The 20,390-nt window shown below is 44.3% G+C and overlaps 1 protein-coding gene across 6 annotated transcripts in view; it reads left to right on the forward strand.

Annotated features, from left to right (window-relative positions):
* SLC25A26 (solute carrier family 25 member 26) overlaps positions 1-19,972 on the forward strand; it is a 151,561-nt gene extending 131,589 nt beyond the window's left edge. For 3 of the 6 annotated variants that reach the window (XM_073351040.1, XM_073351044.1, XM_073351046.1), the window contains 3 exons: positions 6,147-6,253; positions 6,843-6,989; positions 11,216-11,280. In XM_073351040.1, coding sequence (XP_073207141.1) covers positions 6,147-6,253; positions 6,843-6,974 — 239 coding nt within the window. In that variant the 3' untranslated portion in view covers positions 6,975-6,989; positions 11,216-11,280. Of the gene's footprint in view, positions 1-6,146; positions 6,254-6,842; positions 6,990-11,215; positions 11,281-12,900; positions 12,975-19,704 lie in introns of those variants that run through there. The other 3 variants (XM_073351041.1, XM_073351042.1, XM_073351045.1) reach the window with 3 other exon arrangements.
* The last annotated feature ends 418 nt before the right edge of the window (positions 19,973-20,390 follow it).

Below are 20,390 nucleotides of genomic sequence, written 5' to 3' on the forward strand. Positions count from 1 at the left end.
TAATGACTCATCAATATATATGACAAGTTACAGAGAAGAAAAACAACAAACTGTCTTAATAGAAAAACCAGATTAGTCGTTAAGAGATGAACGGCCAGAGCATTTCCCAAAGGAAGTAAAATACAGTTTAAGATTCCAAATTGGTAACAGAATATATGGAAGGAATAAATTCTGTTTAAAAGCAATAATAGGGTTTCTGAAGCTGGAGATGAATAACAAATAAGTTTTGGCTTTGGTAATCTGCTGATTTACCAGAAAAGGGCCTTTTGATTGTCTTTAAATAATTAAAAAATAGGGATCTAAATATCTCTTATGTACCTAATTGGATATGAAGTTTCTGACCTCCAAGTATTATTATTGGTAATATTGCAACAGAGATCAAGTCACCAATCAAGCTTTCTGTTTGGTATTAGGCACTGTACATATACATAGTAAGAGACAGTCCCTTCTCTGAATAGCTTACAGCTGAAATAGACCAGACAAAGACTGATTATCCCCATTTTACAGGTTGGGATCTGAGAACTGGTCCACACTCAGAATTTACACTGATTTAGCTAAATCAGTGCAAACCCTTGCATGGATGCAGTTAGATTGACATAAAAGTGTTTATGTCCAAAACCAACTGTACTCGTATGAAAACTTTAAAATGAATCAATATAACTCAGGCCTGAAAATTTAGATCGACCCAGCTACATCGCTCAGGGGTGCGAAAAATTCACCACTCTCAGCACCATACTTAAGCTAACCTAACCTCTAATGTAGATGTAGCTAGGTTGACGGAAGAATTCTTGGCCTGGATCAGTGCTAGGGGTTGTGTTGATTTAATGAGATCTGTTTCTAAACTGCTATTGTTAAATCAGTGCAAAAACTGCATGTAGACAAACCCTGAGACACAGAGGAATCATGTGATTTGTCCAGGGACTTCTCCCAGGAAGTCTCTGGGAAAGCTAGGAATTGAACTCAGGTCTCCTCTGAGTCCCAGTCCAGTGCCTGAATCACAAAATCACCCTTCCTTGCCTTGTCCATTTGATTCTGCTCAGGGTGGTTGTGATAGAATTGTTACCACCTACTGGCTTTTAGGTGACCTATGCTCACCCCCTAGTGAACACATGTGAAAGAAAAAAACGTCCAAGGACCTGGTTCTGTGAAGTGTGCCCAGTTTCCCCTGGGACTCATTGACAAAGCCATAAATGTGAGTCCAGGACACTCAGCATTGCAGTGGTCAATCAGGACCTCACAGGTTTGCGTCTGACCGTCTGGACTGGCTCTGCAGAGGCACCCTGTTTTGAACTAACTTTTCATTTCCATCGAGTCCCGTCAGCATTCCGCATGGGGGTTTCAGTGCCATTGACCGCAGTGGAGCTATGCACAGTGCATAAAGTTAAGCACGTGCATTATTCTTTGCTGGGCTGGGGTCTAAAGTTTGTTGGATATGTTGTAGCAGATGGCAAACGTTCCTTCTTTTACACTCTGCCATTCCCTCTTTCCTCCTTCCTATTTTTTCCTCCCTTTTCTCCTTTTTCCTTCCCACCAACAATATTCACACATCCCCTTGTTTTAAGACCAGCTCCAAAACTCATTGAGATTAAGAGGAGTCTTTCCACTGACTTCACTAGCTTTTGGATTAGGCCCTTACTCTTTTACCTCCTCTCCCCATGACATGTAATAGGAGGGCATTATGTGTTGATCTAATCAGACATTGCCTCCAATGTCCGCTCCTTTGCTACAACGAGTAGTTCCCTGTTTCTGAATCTGTAAATGTTTCTGCAGCTAAAACATATCAGAATAAACTGCCTGCTTAAATTTGTAAACTTAATCTATTTTATGAAGAGGTCAGGGGGGAGAAAACCCAAATCTAGCCACAGATGCAAACCCTCCATAAATAGAACTATGTGCATATATTGCACTAGAGTGATTGTAATTCACCACATTATAACCTCTGGAAAGGCAGAAAAAGGCTTTTATGCAAGTAACAACTAAGCTGTAATCATTGTGATGTTACCAATACCACAATGATAGTGTTGAGACACAGAGAACATGTTGGACTCGTACTTCCCTTGTGTTCTTTGCTCCACCACAAAATTTGACCAAACATTTTAGAGGTCGGGAGAACAGGCGTGGTGATAAAGCAAACAAGCTGAATACACAGTCCTTTTTTGGCTTCTAGTTCTAGACAAATTGTTGGCTGTTTTCTAGCTTGATCATAATTTACTGTTTGGTGGAGAGAAAACAGACAGCATCAGTATATTGAATTCCATCCAAAACACCTGTTCCATTAACGCCTGTGAAATTGCAGCGACTAAAGTCAAAGATCTGTGAGAGACCTGACAGTCTGTCTTATTGTTTCTGCACATTTTTACACATATGCAATCAATGCACTTATATATATAAACACAGTAACCATGAGCATAAACGTAAATGAGACATGGAGTTCTTTCTCTGCCAGCTGTTAATAATCTAATCCATAGGTGCCATGTCTTGATTTATGTAATTTCTTCTTCCTCTCCGGTCCCTTGGCCAGAGATGATGGTTAGAGCAGCCTGGGGGCTGCTCTAATTTGTGCCATCTGGCAAGGATCCCAACAGACCTTCTGTCAGGTGAAGAAAGCCAGAGTGCAACCTACTCAAGTCAAACCTCAAACTGCCCCCACCCCCAACACATATTCTATAATAAGAACGGCAGGGAATGTGGTGTAAGAGCCATCATAGGTGTCTATGCCTTCTAGAAACTAGCACATGCCAGGGAAGTCGCTGTTTGAATAGCACAGAGGGAGCAGAGTGGGATTCAGAGTCTGCCCCAGAATGTCAGGATGCAAAATCAACAGGATGGAAAATAATACTATAAGCTATTGTCATGGCACCTGGGCTACTGTTTCATTCTGGTGAGCTTGTCTTGCTGAAGATATAGCAGAAACGGAAGGGGAGGGGATGTAGAGATGGGTGATGGAAAATTATTAGAATTATAGGCTTCCATCTGAGAGAACCCGAAAATACAGAGATTCTTTTGTTTGGAGAGGAAATGAATGAGGGGGACACGATAGAGCGATATAAAATAATGAACAGTGCAGAGAGGGAGGATAGAGTACTAATGGTTAGACCTCAGTGCCCTAGGCCTGCCCGTCCAGTGTCCCATCTCTAGCTATGGCCATCTCTGATACTTCTGAGGAAGGAGACCGACCAACCTCCCGCCCCGCCCCCACCCCGACTACATTGGAGTAGTCTACTTCCTGGCCCCTGCAGGTGGCCAACTGAAACCCTGAACCATGAGCTTGTAGGAACATTAGATGTAAATTGGGAGTGAGCCCTGCCTGCTACCATCACAAGCATAGAACTGCAGTCATAAATTTGTCCAGCTCTCTCTTAAAATTAATTAAGTTGTTTGCCCTGCACCTCCTATGAGGAGGCTGTTCCAGAACCTCAGCCCTCTGATGGTTAGAAACCCTTTTTCTGATTTCCAGCCTGAATGTGTTCATGGCCAGTTTATATCCACTTGCTCTTCTGCCTCTGAAGGTCTGAGCCTTAGATACTATGTTAATGGGGCTCTAGAAGTACCTTAATAAAATAAATAAATCAGGGCTCCTATTTACCCTTTCCCATATCACAAGAACAAGAGAACGCTCAGTTAAATGGACGACCAACCAGTCTAAAACTGATCAAAAGAAATACCACAGAATTTAACCTGTGGCGCTCACTGCTGCAAGAGGCCAAGAGCTTGGTAGGACTGAAAAATTTGGACAATTAGGCTGTGTCGACGCTAGAAAGCTTAGTGTACCAATGCAACTGCACCTCTGTAAGATCTCTCGTGTAGCCGCTGTATGCCGACGGGAGAGAGCTCTCCCATCGACATAATTAAACCACCCCCAACGAGCGGCGGGAGAACTCTTCTGCTGACAAGCACTGTACACACTAGTGCTTATGCTGGCATAATTTATGTCGCTCAGGGAGGTGCAAGATTCACACCCTTGAGTGACACATGTTTTGCCACCGTAAGTGGTAGCATAGACGTAGCCTGGTATAGATAATGAGAATGTGCATAGTTACAATAGAGAAGGTAAAATTTTTCAAAATATAAACTACAAACTCTAAACCTCCTGTTCTAGGGCAGGTCTGATGGGGGTTAGGACGAAGATTCTCCTATGGGCAGATTATTCTATCGTAGTCCAGTAGCAGGTTTCTTGCAACCTGGGACCTATGTCCAAACGTTGTAACTGGTGGGATCTGGTAGTGACCACTGTCAGAGGTCTAGCTGGGCTAGCTGGGTCACTGACCTAATCCAATATGGCAGTTCCTGTCTGCAAAAGAGCCGGAATGTCACTTCAATGCAGCGGAAGAATTCTCTGATTAAATATGCCCTCTTTCTCCAGGCCATAAAAAAATATGTGGGGCTGCACATGAATGATTGATACAGTGTAGTGACACAGCCACCGACAGAGTGGAGGAGCGAGTCTTGTGAATCATGAAGCACTGACAAGGTCTTTTTACGTGTTAAGTGGAAGGTCACTGTCCTCTCCTTTTTGATCTAATTAACTCTGACAAGATTACACGCTGGGTCTGAGAGCCTCCTTAACCAGAAAAGGCAGTGAGGAAATCTGATTTCAAGACCTTCCTTTTGCAGGTACTCAGATCTCCAAATCTAAACGGATTAAATCATTGCAGATCAGACAGATTGTCCCTACGTTCCTGTATTCTGTCCTGGTTTGATTCTCCCTTTAATAGGCCATATGGCTCTGCTCACCAGTACATGAGAGTCACCGGTCTGCAAAGAACTCTGGTAGCACTATACGGTGTCAATAAGGCATGCACTGAGTAGATTAAGAACTGGTTGACAGCTCTCAAAAAGTAGTTGTCAATGGGGAATTATCATTGAATGTGGATGTGTCCAGTGGGATTCTGCACAGATAGGTGCTAGGCCCGATGCTATTCAGCATTTTCATCAATGATGTGGAAGTTGATATAAAACCACTGCTGCTCAAAAGCAGGTGACACAAAAATTGGCAGAGTTGTAAGTGAATCGGACAGGGCAGTCATGCAGAGTGATCTGGATCACTTGGCAAGCTGGGTCTATTAAGCCAAAATGCATTTAAAACAGCCAAATGCAAAGCTATCCATCCAGGAGCAAGGAATGCAGGCCACACGTACAGAAGGGAGTTTCTGTCCTGCAAAGAGGTGACTGTAAAAAGGATTTAGGAGCCATAGTGAACAAACAACTGAGCATGAGCTCCCTGTCAGATGCTGCAGTAAAAGGGGCTCATGCGACTTGTGGGTGTATAGACAGGGGATGAGTGAGTTGGAGCAGGGAGGTGATTTTTACCTTTATACATGGCATTAGTGAGAACAGTCCTAAACAGCGTGTACAGCTCTGGTGTTCACATTTGAGAAAGGGGGTTGAAAAATCAGAGAGGGGGCCAAATAGAGCCACCAAAGATGATTTAAGGGCTGGAGAAAATGCTGCACAGCAAGAGACTTAAAGAGCTCTGTCTGTTTAGCTTACCCAAAAGAAGACTAAGGGCTTGTCTATACTTAAAGCAGTGCAGCAGGACAGTAGCCATAGCGCTGCCTACACTGGGAGGGAGTTAGGTCGGTATAGCTGCCTTGCTCAGAGGTGTGGATTTTCCAGACATAAGTTGGTAGTGAAGACCAGATCTTAGAAGTGACTTGATTCCAGTGTCCAAGTGTATTTACAGGGAGAAAATCCCAAGATCTAGCCTCTTCAAGCAAAGTAGTAGATTCTTCATCTCTTGATGTCTTCAAATCCAGACTGCCTGCCTTTCTAGAAGACATGCGTTAGTCAAGCACAAGTTACTGGGCTCACTACAGGGGTGACTGAGTGAAATCTTAATGGCCTGTGATATACAGGAGGTCAGAGTAGGTGACATAATGGTCCTTTGTGGTCTTAAGCCCTGTGAATCTATGAAAGGTCCATGCTGTACCTAAGCCCAGAGGAAGCATGTGCTTAACCCACAGGGCTGATCTGGGATTTAGGAATTAATTTCGCCAATAATGTCCTTAGAAGCACCTGGTGGTTACAGTGGTGTCACCTGCAGCTATGTGAAAAATGAAGAACTGGGTGCCTGGTTGGATCCTAGTTTGTTGAAGGGGCCAGCAGACTTTCTGGTGAACTTTGGGGACTTTTTCTCTTGATTCCAGGAGTCCTTCATGCTGGCCTCTCTCTCTCCAATGCAGGCCCAAGGATCTTCTCTGCACTCTATGTGCTGGTGTCTTGGGGCATAGTTTGCTCCCACTCTTGCCTCCAGGTATGTTGGAGGGTGAGAGGAGGGGAAGCATAAAACAAGTTGCCCTCTGTCCTATCCACAGGATGTGTTTTTGCGGAGTGCCATGCATGCACTGTTCGGCAGCAGCAGGCCCTAGAGCTGTTGCGGGTCTCTGCTTCCCTAATGCTGGGGCCTGAGACAGCACAGACTGTACTATGCAGTCATTTGCTCCGTCCTGCTTCCTCCCAGATCTGGTCTGCGTGGGGAAGGAGGAATGGCAGTAAATCGCCAGTGGGAGACTAGCCTACGGGAGTTTCAAGGACTTTGGGGTTTCCTGCTTCCATGTTTGCTAAACAAAAGAAAATCACCTCCCTCTGTAGAAATTACAGAATCCTAGAAATCTGTCGGGCTGGAAGGGACCTCGAGAGGTCATCTCGTCCAGCCCCTTCCCCTGAGACAGGGCCAAATGTACCTAGATCACCCCGGCAGGTATTTACCTAAGATGTTCTTAAAAACCTCCAGTGATGGAGATTCCACAAAGTGCCGTGGAAACCTCCCTATTTCAGAGCTTAATCACCCTTATAGTTAGAAAGTTTTTCCTAATCTTTAACCTACATCTCCCTGGCTGCAGATTAAGCTGGTTACTTCTTGTCCTACCTTCAGTGGACCTGGAGAACAGTTGATCACCATCCTCTTCATAACAGCTCTTAACGTATTGGAAGACTTATCAATTTCCTCCGCAGTCTTCTTTTCTCAAGACTAAAAAAAAAAACCCTGGGTATGTTTAACCTTTTTAACCATAATGCTTTTACTTAACCCAGGGGGTGTGAAAATATCACCCACTGTTTAGGAATATTTGCCATGGAGAAATGAATTGCAGAGAGGATTGCAAGCTTTGGGTTTGGTTTAGGCCAGTCATTCAACATTAGTGTGTGTACAGCATGTATGCAAATGATCCTAATGTACAGCAGTCACTGTGACTTTACATGATACAGGAAGCAGAAATTTGTTCTCAGTGAGCATGTAAAGCATGTTCACAGTGTTAGATTTACTTATCACTGTGTTGGAAATATTAATGAGCGAGCAGCCTTCTCTTTGTGTTCAGTGTCGGTGTACATTCTCTGTAGGTGAATCTAGATGCTAATGAGCTAAGCAAAGACTCCAGCCCCTGTCTACGCCGCAACTATAAATGAGTCAGTGGACCCAGTAACAGCATGGTTGTGCCTGATATGGTTACAAAGTGTTTAAAGGTGATGGTGCAGCCAGGACCTTACTGCAAGCCAGGAGCTTTGGACAGTCCAGTTTCAATTGCGCTTCTTTGAAATGGTCAGGTCCTGTCTACACTACAACTTCCTTCCATTTATAAACCAGGTTAGGGGACAACCAGGTAGGAACCAAGTCCTCTGACACAGTTATAGTTGTAATGCAAATGGGACCATTACCTTATTAGCTGTAGCCTGTCAATGAAACTGTTCTTGGAAAGTAATAAACCTTATGAGCTTACTCTAACAATTATCTTTGGCATTTTGGAATAAAGGCAGGGCAAATTGATTTTGTCACACCCATTGCCTTATATAAAACATGGCTCCCATCACGGCCAGCTATAAATTTTAGTTCTAGTCAAGCATATGCAAAATTGCATTTAATTTAGCTGTTCCGTTTCTGCATGTCGTGTTCACGAAGCACATTATTATTGGTGCTGTCATCATTCTAAATCAATTCTTAGATCTGTAAGAAATACTTCCTGGTGAGGGAAAAGGAAGAAATTGACATGCTAATGGCAAAAAAGCTGAAAAGATCCAAACAGACATTTGGGAAAATGGAGAACTACTCAGCCTAGATTAAACCACTGGATAAGAACGTTTGGAGACATTGTATCCGAGAGTAAATTGTACGCAAGCCAGGCGCTGTAGCAGCCTAGATTTATACCACTGCCAATGAGAAACTGTTAGGACTAAGAATGCTTTAAGAAACTGCCAGGCTCAGTTGAGAAAAATAATTTAACATTATGGAGACGTTGGTAATGACTCCATAGTCTGTCCTGAGATTTGTGCTTCAAGCAGGACTAAAATCCCTGTGTTTCACAGTTTTACACTAATCCTGTTCTGTGGGTAAAGGAAAGACTTCAGTTTCCAGCCTTGTTAATTTGGAAGTGTTTGAGTATTATTTTAGCTACTTTAAAAGGACAGCATTGACATCAGCACGAAAGGTTCTAACCAAATTGTTCTCTCAAGGTCAGTTAGTCATTTAGTCCAGAACTGGCTTAGAATGGAAAAGAAGTCTGACCTTAAGTTAATATGGAGCAAGAATGGGCTGGCACATAAGTCTAATTTGCTTAAGGTCTTCATATTGGATTCCTGAATGTAATCCCTTTTTCTGCTACTTACAGGGGCATAGCCCCCTCCAAAGCAAAACTGATCAACCAACCTACTGTGAGGAGAAGCTGATCACCTTGATCCACTTATTGCTTGAAGTTCCCTGATCAGTTTGAGAACCATGGGCTTGCCCGTACACATACCAGACAACAAATACCTAATAGTCAATGAATGTTGCTTTATGAGCCATATGAAGTTTCTCCCATGCAATTGATATAGAAAGCTACTCAAAGAGCCAGTTGGCCTTCTTTTTACATGAAGAATGATGTTGATATTGGAAAACTCAGAAGAAGAGAGAAAGAGAGAGCAGAGTTAAAACACCAGCCAGAGGATAAATTTGCAATAGCTTACAGATGTAAAGAGGTCCCGTTCCACGGTGCCTCCCCCCCCCCCCCCCCCCCCGGAGAAATAAGATCAATAAGGTACCACAAGGACTCCTCATTGTTTTTGCTGATACAGACTAACATGGCTACCCCTCTGAGATCAGTTTCTCTCTATTCCATGCACTGGGTTTATACAAACCCCAGAGAATAAGATTGTTCTTTTCTTTTCCGTCCTTAATGTTGCACTGTTAACGAAAAGTAAATATTTATTTTGATGCATCTCTAGCTTTGAGCTCCTCCTTTTGAGTTCAAATATTGTGGCTGGGGAGAAAGAGTGAGAGATCAGAGTTAAATTTAGAGTGGGGCAATAAAGAGAATGGTTGGAGGGGTTGCTTAGCGGGATTGGAAGAGGCTCATATGCGAATGAGGGTAGTATAAGAACCTATAGAGAACAAAATAGAATAGACCCGGGATAGTGAAAGAGGCAGAGGCTGTACTCTCTGAATTAAAATTGTGTGTGTGTGTGTGTGTGTGTGAGAGAGAGAGAGAAGGGGTGGGGGAGGGCTGATAGGCCCTGTCTGTTCTTTAGGATCCAATTCTACAATTGCGTAGCTTTAGCATGATGTTGCTCCCTTGACTTCAGTGGAATTACTGCTGATTTACACCAGCGTAAGCGAGATCAGAACTGGGATCTTAGTTTGCTAGAGGATGGTTGTCTCTTTGGAGGGCAGAGCAAACCGGTTGCACTGTCCCTGCACAACCCTTGATGACTGATTATTACCAAAAAGAAAAGGAGTACTTGTGGCACCTTAGAGACTAACTAATTTATTTGAGCATAAGCTTTCGTGAGCTACAGCTCACTTCATCGGATGCATTTTTATCAAGGAAATCACAGCTGGGCCAGCCCTTCTGAGTGAAAGTAACGTGCTCTGAGAGTGGCGAGGACAGGGAAGAGGGAAAATGCATTGAAAGAAGAGGGTGCTTGTCACGATTGTGCTGGAGGGGAGAGGCAGGGGAGCCAGAAGAAGAAAACGCTCTCTAGTGGAAAAATATTTAACCTGGAAGGGAGGGGAGTTGGGAGAGCTTGGATGATGGATCACTTTGCAGAATCCCCCTAGCAACAAACAGATTGGGCTGTCAGATGTTGGGATACTCCATTTTGTTTCTTTCTGAAGTAGCATTTGGCTGTATTGTAAGAGAGCTTACAGGGAAACCTCAGAGTTATGAACGCTTGGGGAATGAGGGTTGTTTGTGCCTCTGAAATGTTCATAACTCTGAACCAGACGTTCTGGTTATTCTTTCAAAAGGTTACAGCTGAACACTGACTTAATAGAGCTTTGAAACTTCACTACGCAGAATAAAAATGCTGCTCTTCCTTTATTTTTTTCGTAGTTTACATTTAACACTGTACTGTCCTGTATTTGCTTTTTATTTTAATATTTTGGTCTCCGCTGCTGCCTGGTTGTGTACTTCTGGTTCCAAATGAGGCGTGTGGTTGACTGATCGGTTCGTAACTCTGGTGTTCGTAACTCTGAGGTTCTACTGTATTATCAGTAGGGCTCATCCAACCACTGCAAGACACCTGCTTCCTTTAACAGTGTAACCATAATTCCAGATCCAATCTCCCTGAATATGGAGATTCAGATTGAGTGTCTTGTGGACATCATTAATGACCATATTTGCCTATTTATGGGGCGTAGCACCTTTTCATCCATGCTACTTTACCTAAGTCTGCGCAGCACCCAGCACAATTAAGTCCTTACCCATGGCTGAGGCTCTTAGGTGCCACTGTAAGACAAATCAATAATAATAATATATCTACCTATCTAGTATAGTTTCTCTGTCTGGTCAGAATTTCACTCTCAAAAGACAGGGAAAAATATGCTGTGCTTATTTCCTTTCTGTGTGCACGAGTGAGCAATTTAATTTGCTTTACAATATGTAGGTGTTTAAAATGGAAACTGGTTTCTTATCTTATCAGCTCTTTGACTGGCGCTGTACATATATATAGTAAGAGACTTGCAGAAGGGGACCCAAGTGTCAGTTAGGGTTCCTGGGTGCTAGCATAATAGAGTAAAAATAACAATAATAATAAAAATAATACTAAATAATGATTTTTCTGTAGATGCAAAATAATAAACTCTATCTACAGACACTGCAAACATACCCAGATTTTGAACCGAGGACCATGCTGTAAGCATTAATAATTAAATGGTTTTGGCCCAGGCTGTGGGAATTGTCAATGGGGTGGCATACGTGTTCAGCAAACAATGTCTCACTTGTGTTTGGTATTTTAATATGCTCAGGTGGATTTGCAGCTGTAATCACCACACCTCTAGACGTAGCAAAGACAAGAATTATGCTGGCAAAGGTAAGAAACGGAAGAACGCTGAGCAAATGGACAGGTGCATGGGCTGCAGTGCCAAAACTTTGGCATGGTAGCAACAAAATGAAATGTAGCACTGCACCTATCACTAATGACTTCTGCTCTTGTACTTTAAGCCAGGAATTGATGTGAATGTGCGTTACATGGATGGATAAAAACAGTGTTGCTTTACTTTGTCCTGTAATTACTGTTCTTGTTCTTTCACCTCCCTCCTCATGTCTCCCAAAGGAACCGTCTAAGACGTCACTGTGCTTTGTGCTGGGTTGTCGTGGGGATACGCTGAAATCTAGACTGCCAGTGGTTAATGCAGAAGTCTTAATGACAAATTCTTTATAGGGTCAAACTCCCTAAATGAAAAATCCAGGCAGGAACTAATTCCTCTGTGAGGTTTTTAAAACAACAGGGGATTGTTTGCATTGTTCTCCATAGGCAGGCTTGACACCAGACTTTCTGTCCTAGAATTTCAAACCATTGCTGCAACTCTGCCAGTGATGGCAAAAGCAGGAGTGCTACTATCGGTGTGCCTCTGTCGTTTTAATGAGCGTGTCATCTCGCCTAGCCCCGAGCAGGTCTAGATTGTGGGACGGTTAAAATGCCAGCAGCTGGTACACACTGTTGGGATATATTGCTATCCTTTAAGGAGCTGCACTGATGGAGTCAGAGTTATCCCATATGGGTCAGTTCTCTCTACCAGCCAAGTCCCTGAGTAGATTAATCAGCTATTTCTCACTGGCCATTTGCATCTCATCTGATGACTGGTGCTGCGTTATAGACACACACCACATTATGTAAAGAGTGTGCTCCGCATCTTTGTGTGCATGTGTGTTTGTACATAGTACGGCCTCATTCAGCAGATGTATCACAGGGAGGGCGCATGGCCTGTTGGTTAGAGCATGTGACAAAGTCATAAGAGTTGGGTTGTGTTCAGAACTCTGCCCCTACGTTTGCATTTCCCCCTCTGTAAAGGAATGGCGGGACTCACTAGCCTCTTAGAGGTAAGTTGAGGTTCTCTGATGAAAGGTGCCAAACTGTGTCATTTTGTATTAAGCATTTTACGTTGGCTGAGCCATAGGTGTCATTTAATGACCTGTAACCGTACTGTTTGCCCTGCAGTGCCTTTCTCAGGTTTTCTGAATGATTGTCTCTAGTATATATTATTAAACTAAACTCCCAGGCAAGCGTCTTAAGAGCTTTGAAATGATGACGTGGCAGCCATGCAAGTTAGCCAAAGTATTTGTGTTAAAGTCTGATTCATGTATTAGGTGCAGGAGAGGCAGTGGAGTCTACTCGATTGGGATTCCAGACCCCTGGGTTCTATTCCCAGCCCTGCCACTGACATGCTATGTGGCCTTGGGACAGTTGTCTCACCTCTGTGCCTCAGTTTCTCCTTTGTCTGTGCTGTCTGTTTAGATTGTCTTTGGGGCAGGGATACTCTCTCAGTATGTGTCCGTACAGTGCCGAGCACAGTGGGGCCATGATCTTGATGAGGGCCACCAGACAATACCATTGCTCTGTTTCGCAGTGTACATGGATAGGTAGCTTGATAAATAACTGAATCCAACTGGTGATGGATTGAATTACGGTCTCTCTGTTCTTGTGATACAGGCTGGTTCCAGCAATGCCAGTGGGAACGTATTCTCTGCCCTGCACAGTGTCTGGAGGTCACAAGGGCTACCTGGGTAAGGACTCTCTATGAGATAGATAAGTGTGTGTGTGCGCTTAATGCGCTGTAAAAAAAAATATGAATTGGCTTGCCGTTCACAAGGCCAAGTAGCAGTCATTCAGGTACATGTGTGCACAGCACCTAACACAACGGAGCCTCTAGGAGCTACTGCATTACAAATATTAACCAATAATAATCGTTACCCCTTCCTGAGAGCCAGGCCAGCCTGGTGCAGGCACCTCCCTACAGCGCCAGCCAATCCTCCTTCTCCAGCTTTCCACAGTTACCCAGGAACTTTCCCTGTGTGTCACCTCTGCCCCTTTTTGCCCTCTTTCCCCAGCAGGAAGTATAGTGGGAGGGGGGACACCAACAGCATCCGTCCCTAGAGGTCAGACAAGAAAGTAGAGGAAGCTAAAAGCAAAGAAACTGAAGCAGGGATTTGCAGGTGTTTCCCTTCCTCTCCGTGGGGTGCTGCAATTCTGCATTTCAGTCACCGTGTGGCGCTGTGTAAGGCTGTAAATCAGCAACTCCCAGTCCATCCACACAGCATCACCCAGCAGGAAACAGGCTCAGAGCCCCATATAAATGCTTAAATGTGCTGAAATACAGAGGGCAGGAAAACTGAGGGAAGCGGTTTTGAAATGTGTACCCTACAGCTTGTTCTTCCTTTCTCCTGCCTCGCTCAGGTTTCATAGAATGAGGACATCCCTGGTGGGCTAACCCTTCAGTCCTCTCTTGCCTGTCTCGGTGAATCGCTCAGGCGTCCCATCCATGAATAGGTTAAGCCTCACAGGACCCTGTCACTTAGGCAAATAGTATCAATGGGGAAATAGGTTATCAGAGACAGGATGTGGGACTTGCCTGAGGTGACATAGGACATCCATGGCAGAGCATTTTCATTGGATAACATTAATTACATATGTAATGTGTGTGTAATTATGTGTATGGTAGCAGCATTTCCTGACTCTAATATGCATGATTAAATGTTATGCATCGAAGAATAACAAAACATGCACTTGGATTTCCCGAGTAAAAATCCATATTTTTTTTTTTTTAAATCTGAATAGCAACAGAGCTCAAAGCATCAGTTTGATCAGCTCAGGAGCGTGCAGCCTTCTGCACAACTCTGTCTCCCGAAATAATTAGCCACCAAATAGGCAAGAATACCAGTTGCAACAATGTGGCAGCAGGACATGTTTAGCTCATAAGAACGCATCATGGTTTAGTATATAAGGCCCAAGGCAGAAGGCCTTGGGTTTCCACTCAGCTTTGGAAGGCACTTGTGTGATGCTGGGTGAGTCACCTAGCCTCCTTGGGCCTCACTTTACCCATCTGTAAGAATGGGAACAATGCTTCCTGGCCGTATGGTGGAGTTGTGAGGACGCATTCGTTAGTGTTTGTAAAGCGTTTTGAAATCCTTGGACAAAAGATGCCACAGGCTCGTAAATTAGTATTGATTTGCATGGATACCTGGTCAGTTCCTAATGGGCTGTGCTCTTTGTATGGGAGAATCAGTGAGTCATTCAGTAGTGGCTAGCTGTAGCCTACACAAAATACAAGTCCTAAAATAATTATAGCTAATGTAGTCCATGTGCGAGAGGCCTGTGGTTTTGGAACCATAAATCCTAGATTCTGCCTGCACCCACTGGGTGTATGCGGTTCAGCTGGTAGTTGTGTTATTGTGCCTCTGGGATTGTTGTCATACATATAGGCTATGAGCTAATTAAGTCTGTAGTTACTGGAGTGACATGCACAAAATCCACATGGAGCATTAACTAGACATCGGGGACAAATGCAGGTCCGGTTGGTGCAGTAGGTGTTGCTGTTTTTTCCCCTTCCACAATAAGACTCATTATGCAAATCTCTAGCTTCATTTCTCAGGCCTTTCTAAATCAGCCTGTATGCCAGTGCTAGTCTTCGCTGCTTTAGGGTTTAGAAACCAACTCGATAGCCAGTGCTGTGCGCGCAACCCTGGATGTGTACTCTCCAGTCTAGTTACAGATAATTTTCCTTAACACCTGATCTCTGGTCACACAACAAGTAAAAGTTCAATATTCTTTTGACACATTTGGAAAATAATTCAAAATAAATTTCAGGAAGTTCCTGGACACTTATTCCAGGCAGCATTCCAGCCATTATGCCCACACCAGACTATTGGGTCTGTATTGTCTCAGAATGCATTGAGCTAGCACTTCAAGGTCCCCTGTCTGTGGGCTGGTTTCATGCATTCTGTATGCTTAGAGGACCATGGGATCTATTTTCAAAGGGACAAATAGTAGTTAAGCACCCAACTCCTATTCGATGTCTAAATCTCCTCCCCCCCCCCCTTTTCTGTTGCACATAATTTGTGTTCTTTCAAGCCTGTTTTCACAAGTGCCCATTTAAACATCCAGAAACCAAACTCTGTCTTCAGATTGTGCCACTGATGCAACAGAACCAAAGGGTAATCCAACCCTTCTGAACGCTCGCTGCCCACCCAATAGAAATCAAAATAATAAGCAATGCTGAGAACAGAAAAATGCAAAAGTGGCTAAACTGTGTCAGCTGCGAGGAGAAGGAAGAAAGCCTTGGGAAAAATAAATGCAGAGACTGCTGTGCCTGCTGCCAGTTATAAATGTATTAATCAAAACCAATAAAAGCGTCGAACTTTTTGGCTGGCAGCAATGTGAAATAATATATGGCTTCTCTACTAAATCTCAGATTTGAAGAGAAGGAATTCTGGGGCAGAGAGATGCATTGCCTCTTGCCACATTATTAAAACCAGAGTGCAGGGCTTACTTCCTGTTTGCACCTAGTAAATCCATGTGCTTCATGCCAACAAATTCACATCCTTTTCTGTCCAAAAGAGAGAGACAGAGAGAGAGAGGCCTGCATTAATGGATATTTCTCAATGGCTAGAATAAGGTTGAGATTAAAGGAACAATGTGCACGTATCCACAGTTATTTGCACTTGCAAATGGGAGTTTAGGTGACCAATTTCTGAGCTGCACACACTAGGGCAGACTTTTGCACATACGCCTTTCACTTTTCCGCCACCTTTTCTCCAAGGAGCTTGTCGCACTTTACAGCCATTGATGACGCCTTACAACCCAGCTAGGAGATTAGCAAGTGTTGTTTTCCCCATAGGAAGAGTGAAGTGGAAGGAGTCACCTAAGCTTGCATTCCTAGATGGTCGCACACTAGGGGCCACAAGCCAGGGGTCATAGCTCCCTATTTTGACTGCCAAGTGAAGTTTCCCAATAGGTGCACGTGCACACACGCTATTGCACCCGTTGCAGTCTCCTTCCAGCGTTGGGCCCTAACTGCACTACTCTTCAATACTGGGATCCCAAATGTTTTAATAGAGAATAGACATCAGCCTTTAAGGATTCTCTGCTTTCAGAAATGCTAAAAGATCTAACCTGTAGTGCTGAGTAAAGGGACTTGTCCAGTGGGTTACTTTAAGCAGCGGCCTCTGGTATTTTCTATTGAAATGGGGATTTGTTTCATATTGCAAGAAGGATCCCTGTCCAAAATAGTGCCTCAAGGTTCTGCCGGACTTTAGGAGCCAAGCCTTTGGGAATAAATATGCCAGGGCTTGGAAAAACACTGGGGAAGAGTTGCATTCAAAATGGAAAATATGAGAATAATTGGAATTTGAACAATAGAATCATTAGGTACTGTAAGTTGGGGGTGGCAGGCTGCATGGAATCAGAGAACACACCCAGAGCATATAGGCGTAAAGTACAGGTGGTGATGATTCGCTTTGGAAATCAGACAGGGTACTCCCGGTGATCCTAGGGACGCAGATTGTATTTGGCTAAGAGGGAGTTTGGATAGTTGAGAGGGAAGGAGTGGCAGGGCAGGATGCCCTCTGCAGCTCCTGTGTCACGGCTCGGCTCGGCTCCACTCCCTCGCTCCTTTGCCCCTGTCCTGGTTATTGTAGGTGCAAGGTGCAGGTGGGCGGCTGTGGTCCTGGTACAGCAGAGAGAGAGACACACAGACCCGTCTAGGACTCTGCTCTGCCATGACTGCAGCCTTCCCTGCACCTTATGCCTGCAGGAGTTGGGTGTGTCTCTCGCTGCCCCCAGTCTCTGCCCCACTATCCAAACCTCTGCATAACCCAAACCCTCTCTTGTCTTCAAGGCTGGGGCCTCGGCTAATGCAGAGGTTTGGATAATGGGGTTTTGGAAAATCATGAGCATCCCGAATCTGATTCCTGCTTTTGTGTTTTCTCCTGACCAGTTCAACACGCAGACGGGGAAAGGCCATCCGAACCAATTGCACCTGGATATCTTTGTAGTTAAAATGCTCAGCTTTGATCTAGACCCACTAATCTAGGCCCAATCTTTTGTTGTCATTGTGTTACAATAGTGACTAGAGATGCCAACCAAGATCAGGGCCCTGCTGTACAAAACCGTAGTGAGAGACAGTCCCTGCCCGGAAGAGTTAGCAGTCTAAATAGACAAAGCATGAAAGAAAGTGAGCGTGATTTTCCCATTTGCAGAAGGCGAAGTGGGGCAGACAGGTTAGCTGAGTAACTGATGGGCCAGTCTGGGACAGGGCTGGGAAGAGAACCCAGATCTCCAGAGTCAGTGCAGTGCCATAGCCAGATGACCAGCTGGTCTTCCTCCATGCAACGAAGGAAAAGCTGGTAGCTTGGTAAGCCAGGCCTGGGACTGCCACATGGTTAACGGTGGACACGTGAGAGCAGAAGAAGATCAGTAGGATGCTGAGGCCAGCATCATTGGTGGAACTGAGGGGGATGCAATAAGAGGAGGCCAGAGATGCAGCTTCCAGCCTTGCTTATTTAAGAGCTGTGGCTGTGATGGACTGTAATGTAAACGAATGTCTGCAGTGCTTCAGTCATAGGCTGGTGTAATTCCACAGGAGAAGGATGGTGTGTAGCTGGAGAACAATGCTGTACCACAGGATTTACCCTTTGAGTGCTCTGTCAGTATATGCCTCGTACAAATTACTCTGTTTCAAAGCTATAATTATGGTAATAGCCCCAATGGCTGTCTAGTGCAGCCATAAAATGTTTCCATCTGCCTGTATGCTCCAGGCCCCAGAGCACAGATCATTATCACAAAAACCAAAGCAAGTGCAGTTGGAGGCTTACCAAGCACAGTGTCTGACTAGCAGTGAGGCTTAAGAGAGAACGGGTCCCTGAATTGCTCTGGGAATATGCACTGCTTTCAGATGATCTCACATGCCCCAGGACTAACACAGTATTACACTGGTGTAAAAGCTACATAGTTGAAACTCTGACTCTGTTAGAGTAACGTTACTGAGCAGGCCAGGCCACAGAAGCCAGGGACAGCAGAATCTCTGTCTTTAATCCACCTCTGTGCACTTTTACATCATGCACTGTGAGATGGGCAAGATCACCCATTCTTTGTCCTTAAATGCTGAAGAGTGGGTTTAAGGTACATAGGCCTTAAACTGCCCAATATTTAAAATCTTACATACAGTGCAGCAAGGGCCCATGGCCCATGTGTACAGCGGTCAGGCCCGAGGTTCATAAACCCAATAATGGATGAAGTCCTTGATACTGAACTCCCATGAACTTCCAAGGGCTGCTCCCGTTACCGACGGGCTGTAGGAGCTGGCAGAACTACTTCGGCCATGTTGACCGTTACCGGGTCGTGTTCTGATTGGGCTTCCTGCTGCTGCTCTGCCTTGGTACAGTTTTTGAAATCAAATGCTGAAGGAGTGACACTTTTCAGTGTGTAGCAAAGTGATTTGCTAGCTGTGGTCAAGGCACCCCTTCCCACCTAGAGTTTACTGTGCTTTGGCTCTGCTGCTCCTAATAGACAGAGTGGGTAGTTTTGAACCATTCATGGTTTTGTTACTTTGCAGTGACTGTCGCTAGTTTATTGCTAGTTCTCCCAATCATTGTCTATGCCAGCCCACTGCTAGTTCTGCTGTTGGCTTCATTTCTGCTTTCACTGAGAGCAGCACAGATACTGTTGACCAGCCTGGATCTGGCATTTGATTGTTCTCGCCTCTTTTTATAAAAACTGAATTACAGGGTGGAAACTGCCTGAAATCTGATTATTTGTGTGGTTGAAGGAAGCAGAGAGAGAGGATGGTCCAGTGGTCAGGGTGCTAGCCTGGAAATCGGGTGACCTGGGTGCAATTGCCTGCCCTGTGTGAACTTTGGCAAGTCTTTTAGGCCCAGATTCTCAGTGGAAGTTAAGCACCTAAATAGTTTGAGGGTCTAGATCCTAGGCTGTGGGTGCCGCAGTGCAGACTACGGGATGTGAACTGTGGAGCACGAAGGGTTGTGCTGTGACTGCCCCCTGTGGCTGGCATGAACTAAAAGGTACCTAGTTCACATTAACTCGTCCTCTTTGTCGAACAGGACCGTGTTAACGTGAATGACGTACCTTGAAGCTTGTGCTAGCACTGTCCACGCGGGGCATTCTGCATTTCCCAAACCCTTCCACTGCATTTTAGCACAGTGTAGACGAGCCTCTAGTCTCACTTGGTCGGTTTCTCCGTTTGCAAAATGGGGATCCTATCTCACAGGGTTGTTGATGACTGTATTAAAGACGGTGAGGTGCTCAGATAAACAGTAATAGAGGCTATTTAAGTACCTTAGATAGGAGGTAATTCTGCATGAAGGCACTCAATAATCAGCAAGATAAAGTTTGTGTATGTAGCCCTACTAAAAGGTTGTCTGTGGAGTAACTAAAAATGTAACATCTGCTCATTGCTAGTCCATGACAACATAGGAAGCAGTTTTTCCTCTTCTCTTTCAGATTGTTTGCAGGTGTTGTCCCTCGAATGACAGCGATCAGTCTGGGAGGATTCATCTTTCTTGGGACATATGACAAAACTCGCAGCTTGCTGCTCTGACTTGGAATGGAGGTTCCTGTGAATCACAGCAAAGAGCCAAAGCTCTCCTGTTCTCCAGAAAGAATATACTCATAAAAGTACGAATGCTTGTTCTCAGGCTTCTTCATATGGCTGAGGAGCTGGTCAACAGCCTAAACTTGTATTTTCACAATAAAAAAGGTCCTTAAATAATCCAATTTCCCTACCTTAAAATTTCCCAGCATGGAAAGCAGTGAAGTCATAGAGAGACTTGTGCCAAAAAAGTAACATGTGGGGGTAAACAGCTAATTACAGCAGCTGCAAACAGCGTTATCAGAACTCATGCAAGAAAAATGTTTTATAAACCAAAAGAACATGGTTTGAGCAACAGAAATGGAATAAAATGAATTTTCACTATTTAGAGACACCTGATCCTCAGCATCAGGGCTGTTTTTAGTTCAGTGGAAGAGTTTACATAGCTGCAATCAGCAGGCGTCTAAAGACTGCAGAAAGTATTCTTAGTTGGGAGGCTTCTGGGAAAAAATAATGCCCATTTGTTTCCGATTTGAGCCATATTTTGAAAGTTTATCCCACCATTTATACCTGCAAGTGCATAGCAAGCTCTGTTACT

The sequence above is a fragment of the Lepidochelys kempii genome, chromosome 7 (assembly GCF_965140285.1).
Source record: "Lepidochelys kempii isolate rLepKem1 chromosome 7, rLepKem1.hap1, whole genome shotgun sequence".
Classification (NCBI taxonomy): domain Eukaryota; kingdom Metazoa; phylum Chordata; order Testudines; family Cheloniidae; genus Lepidochelys; species Lepidochelys kempii.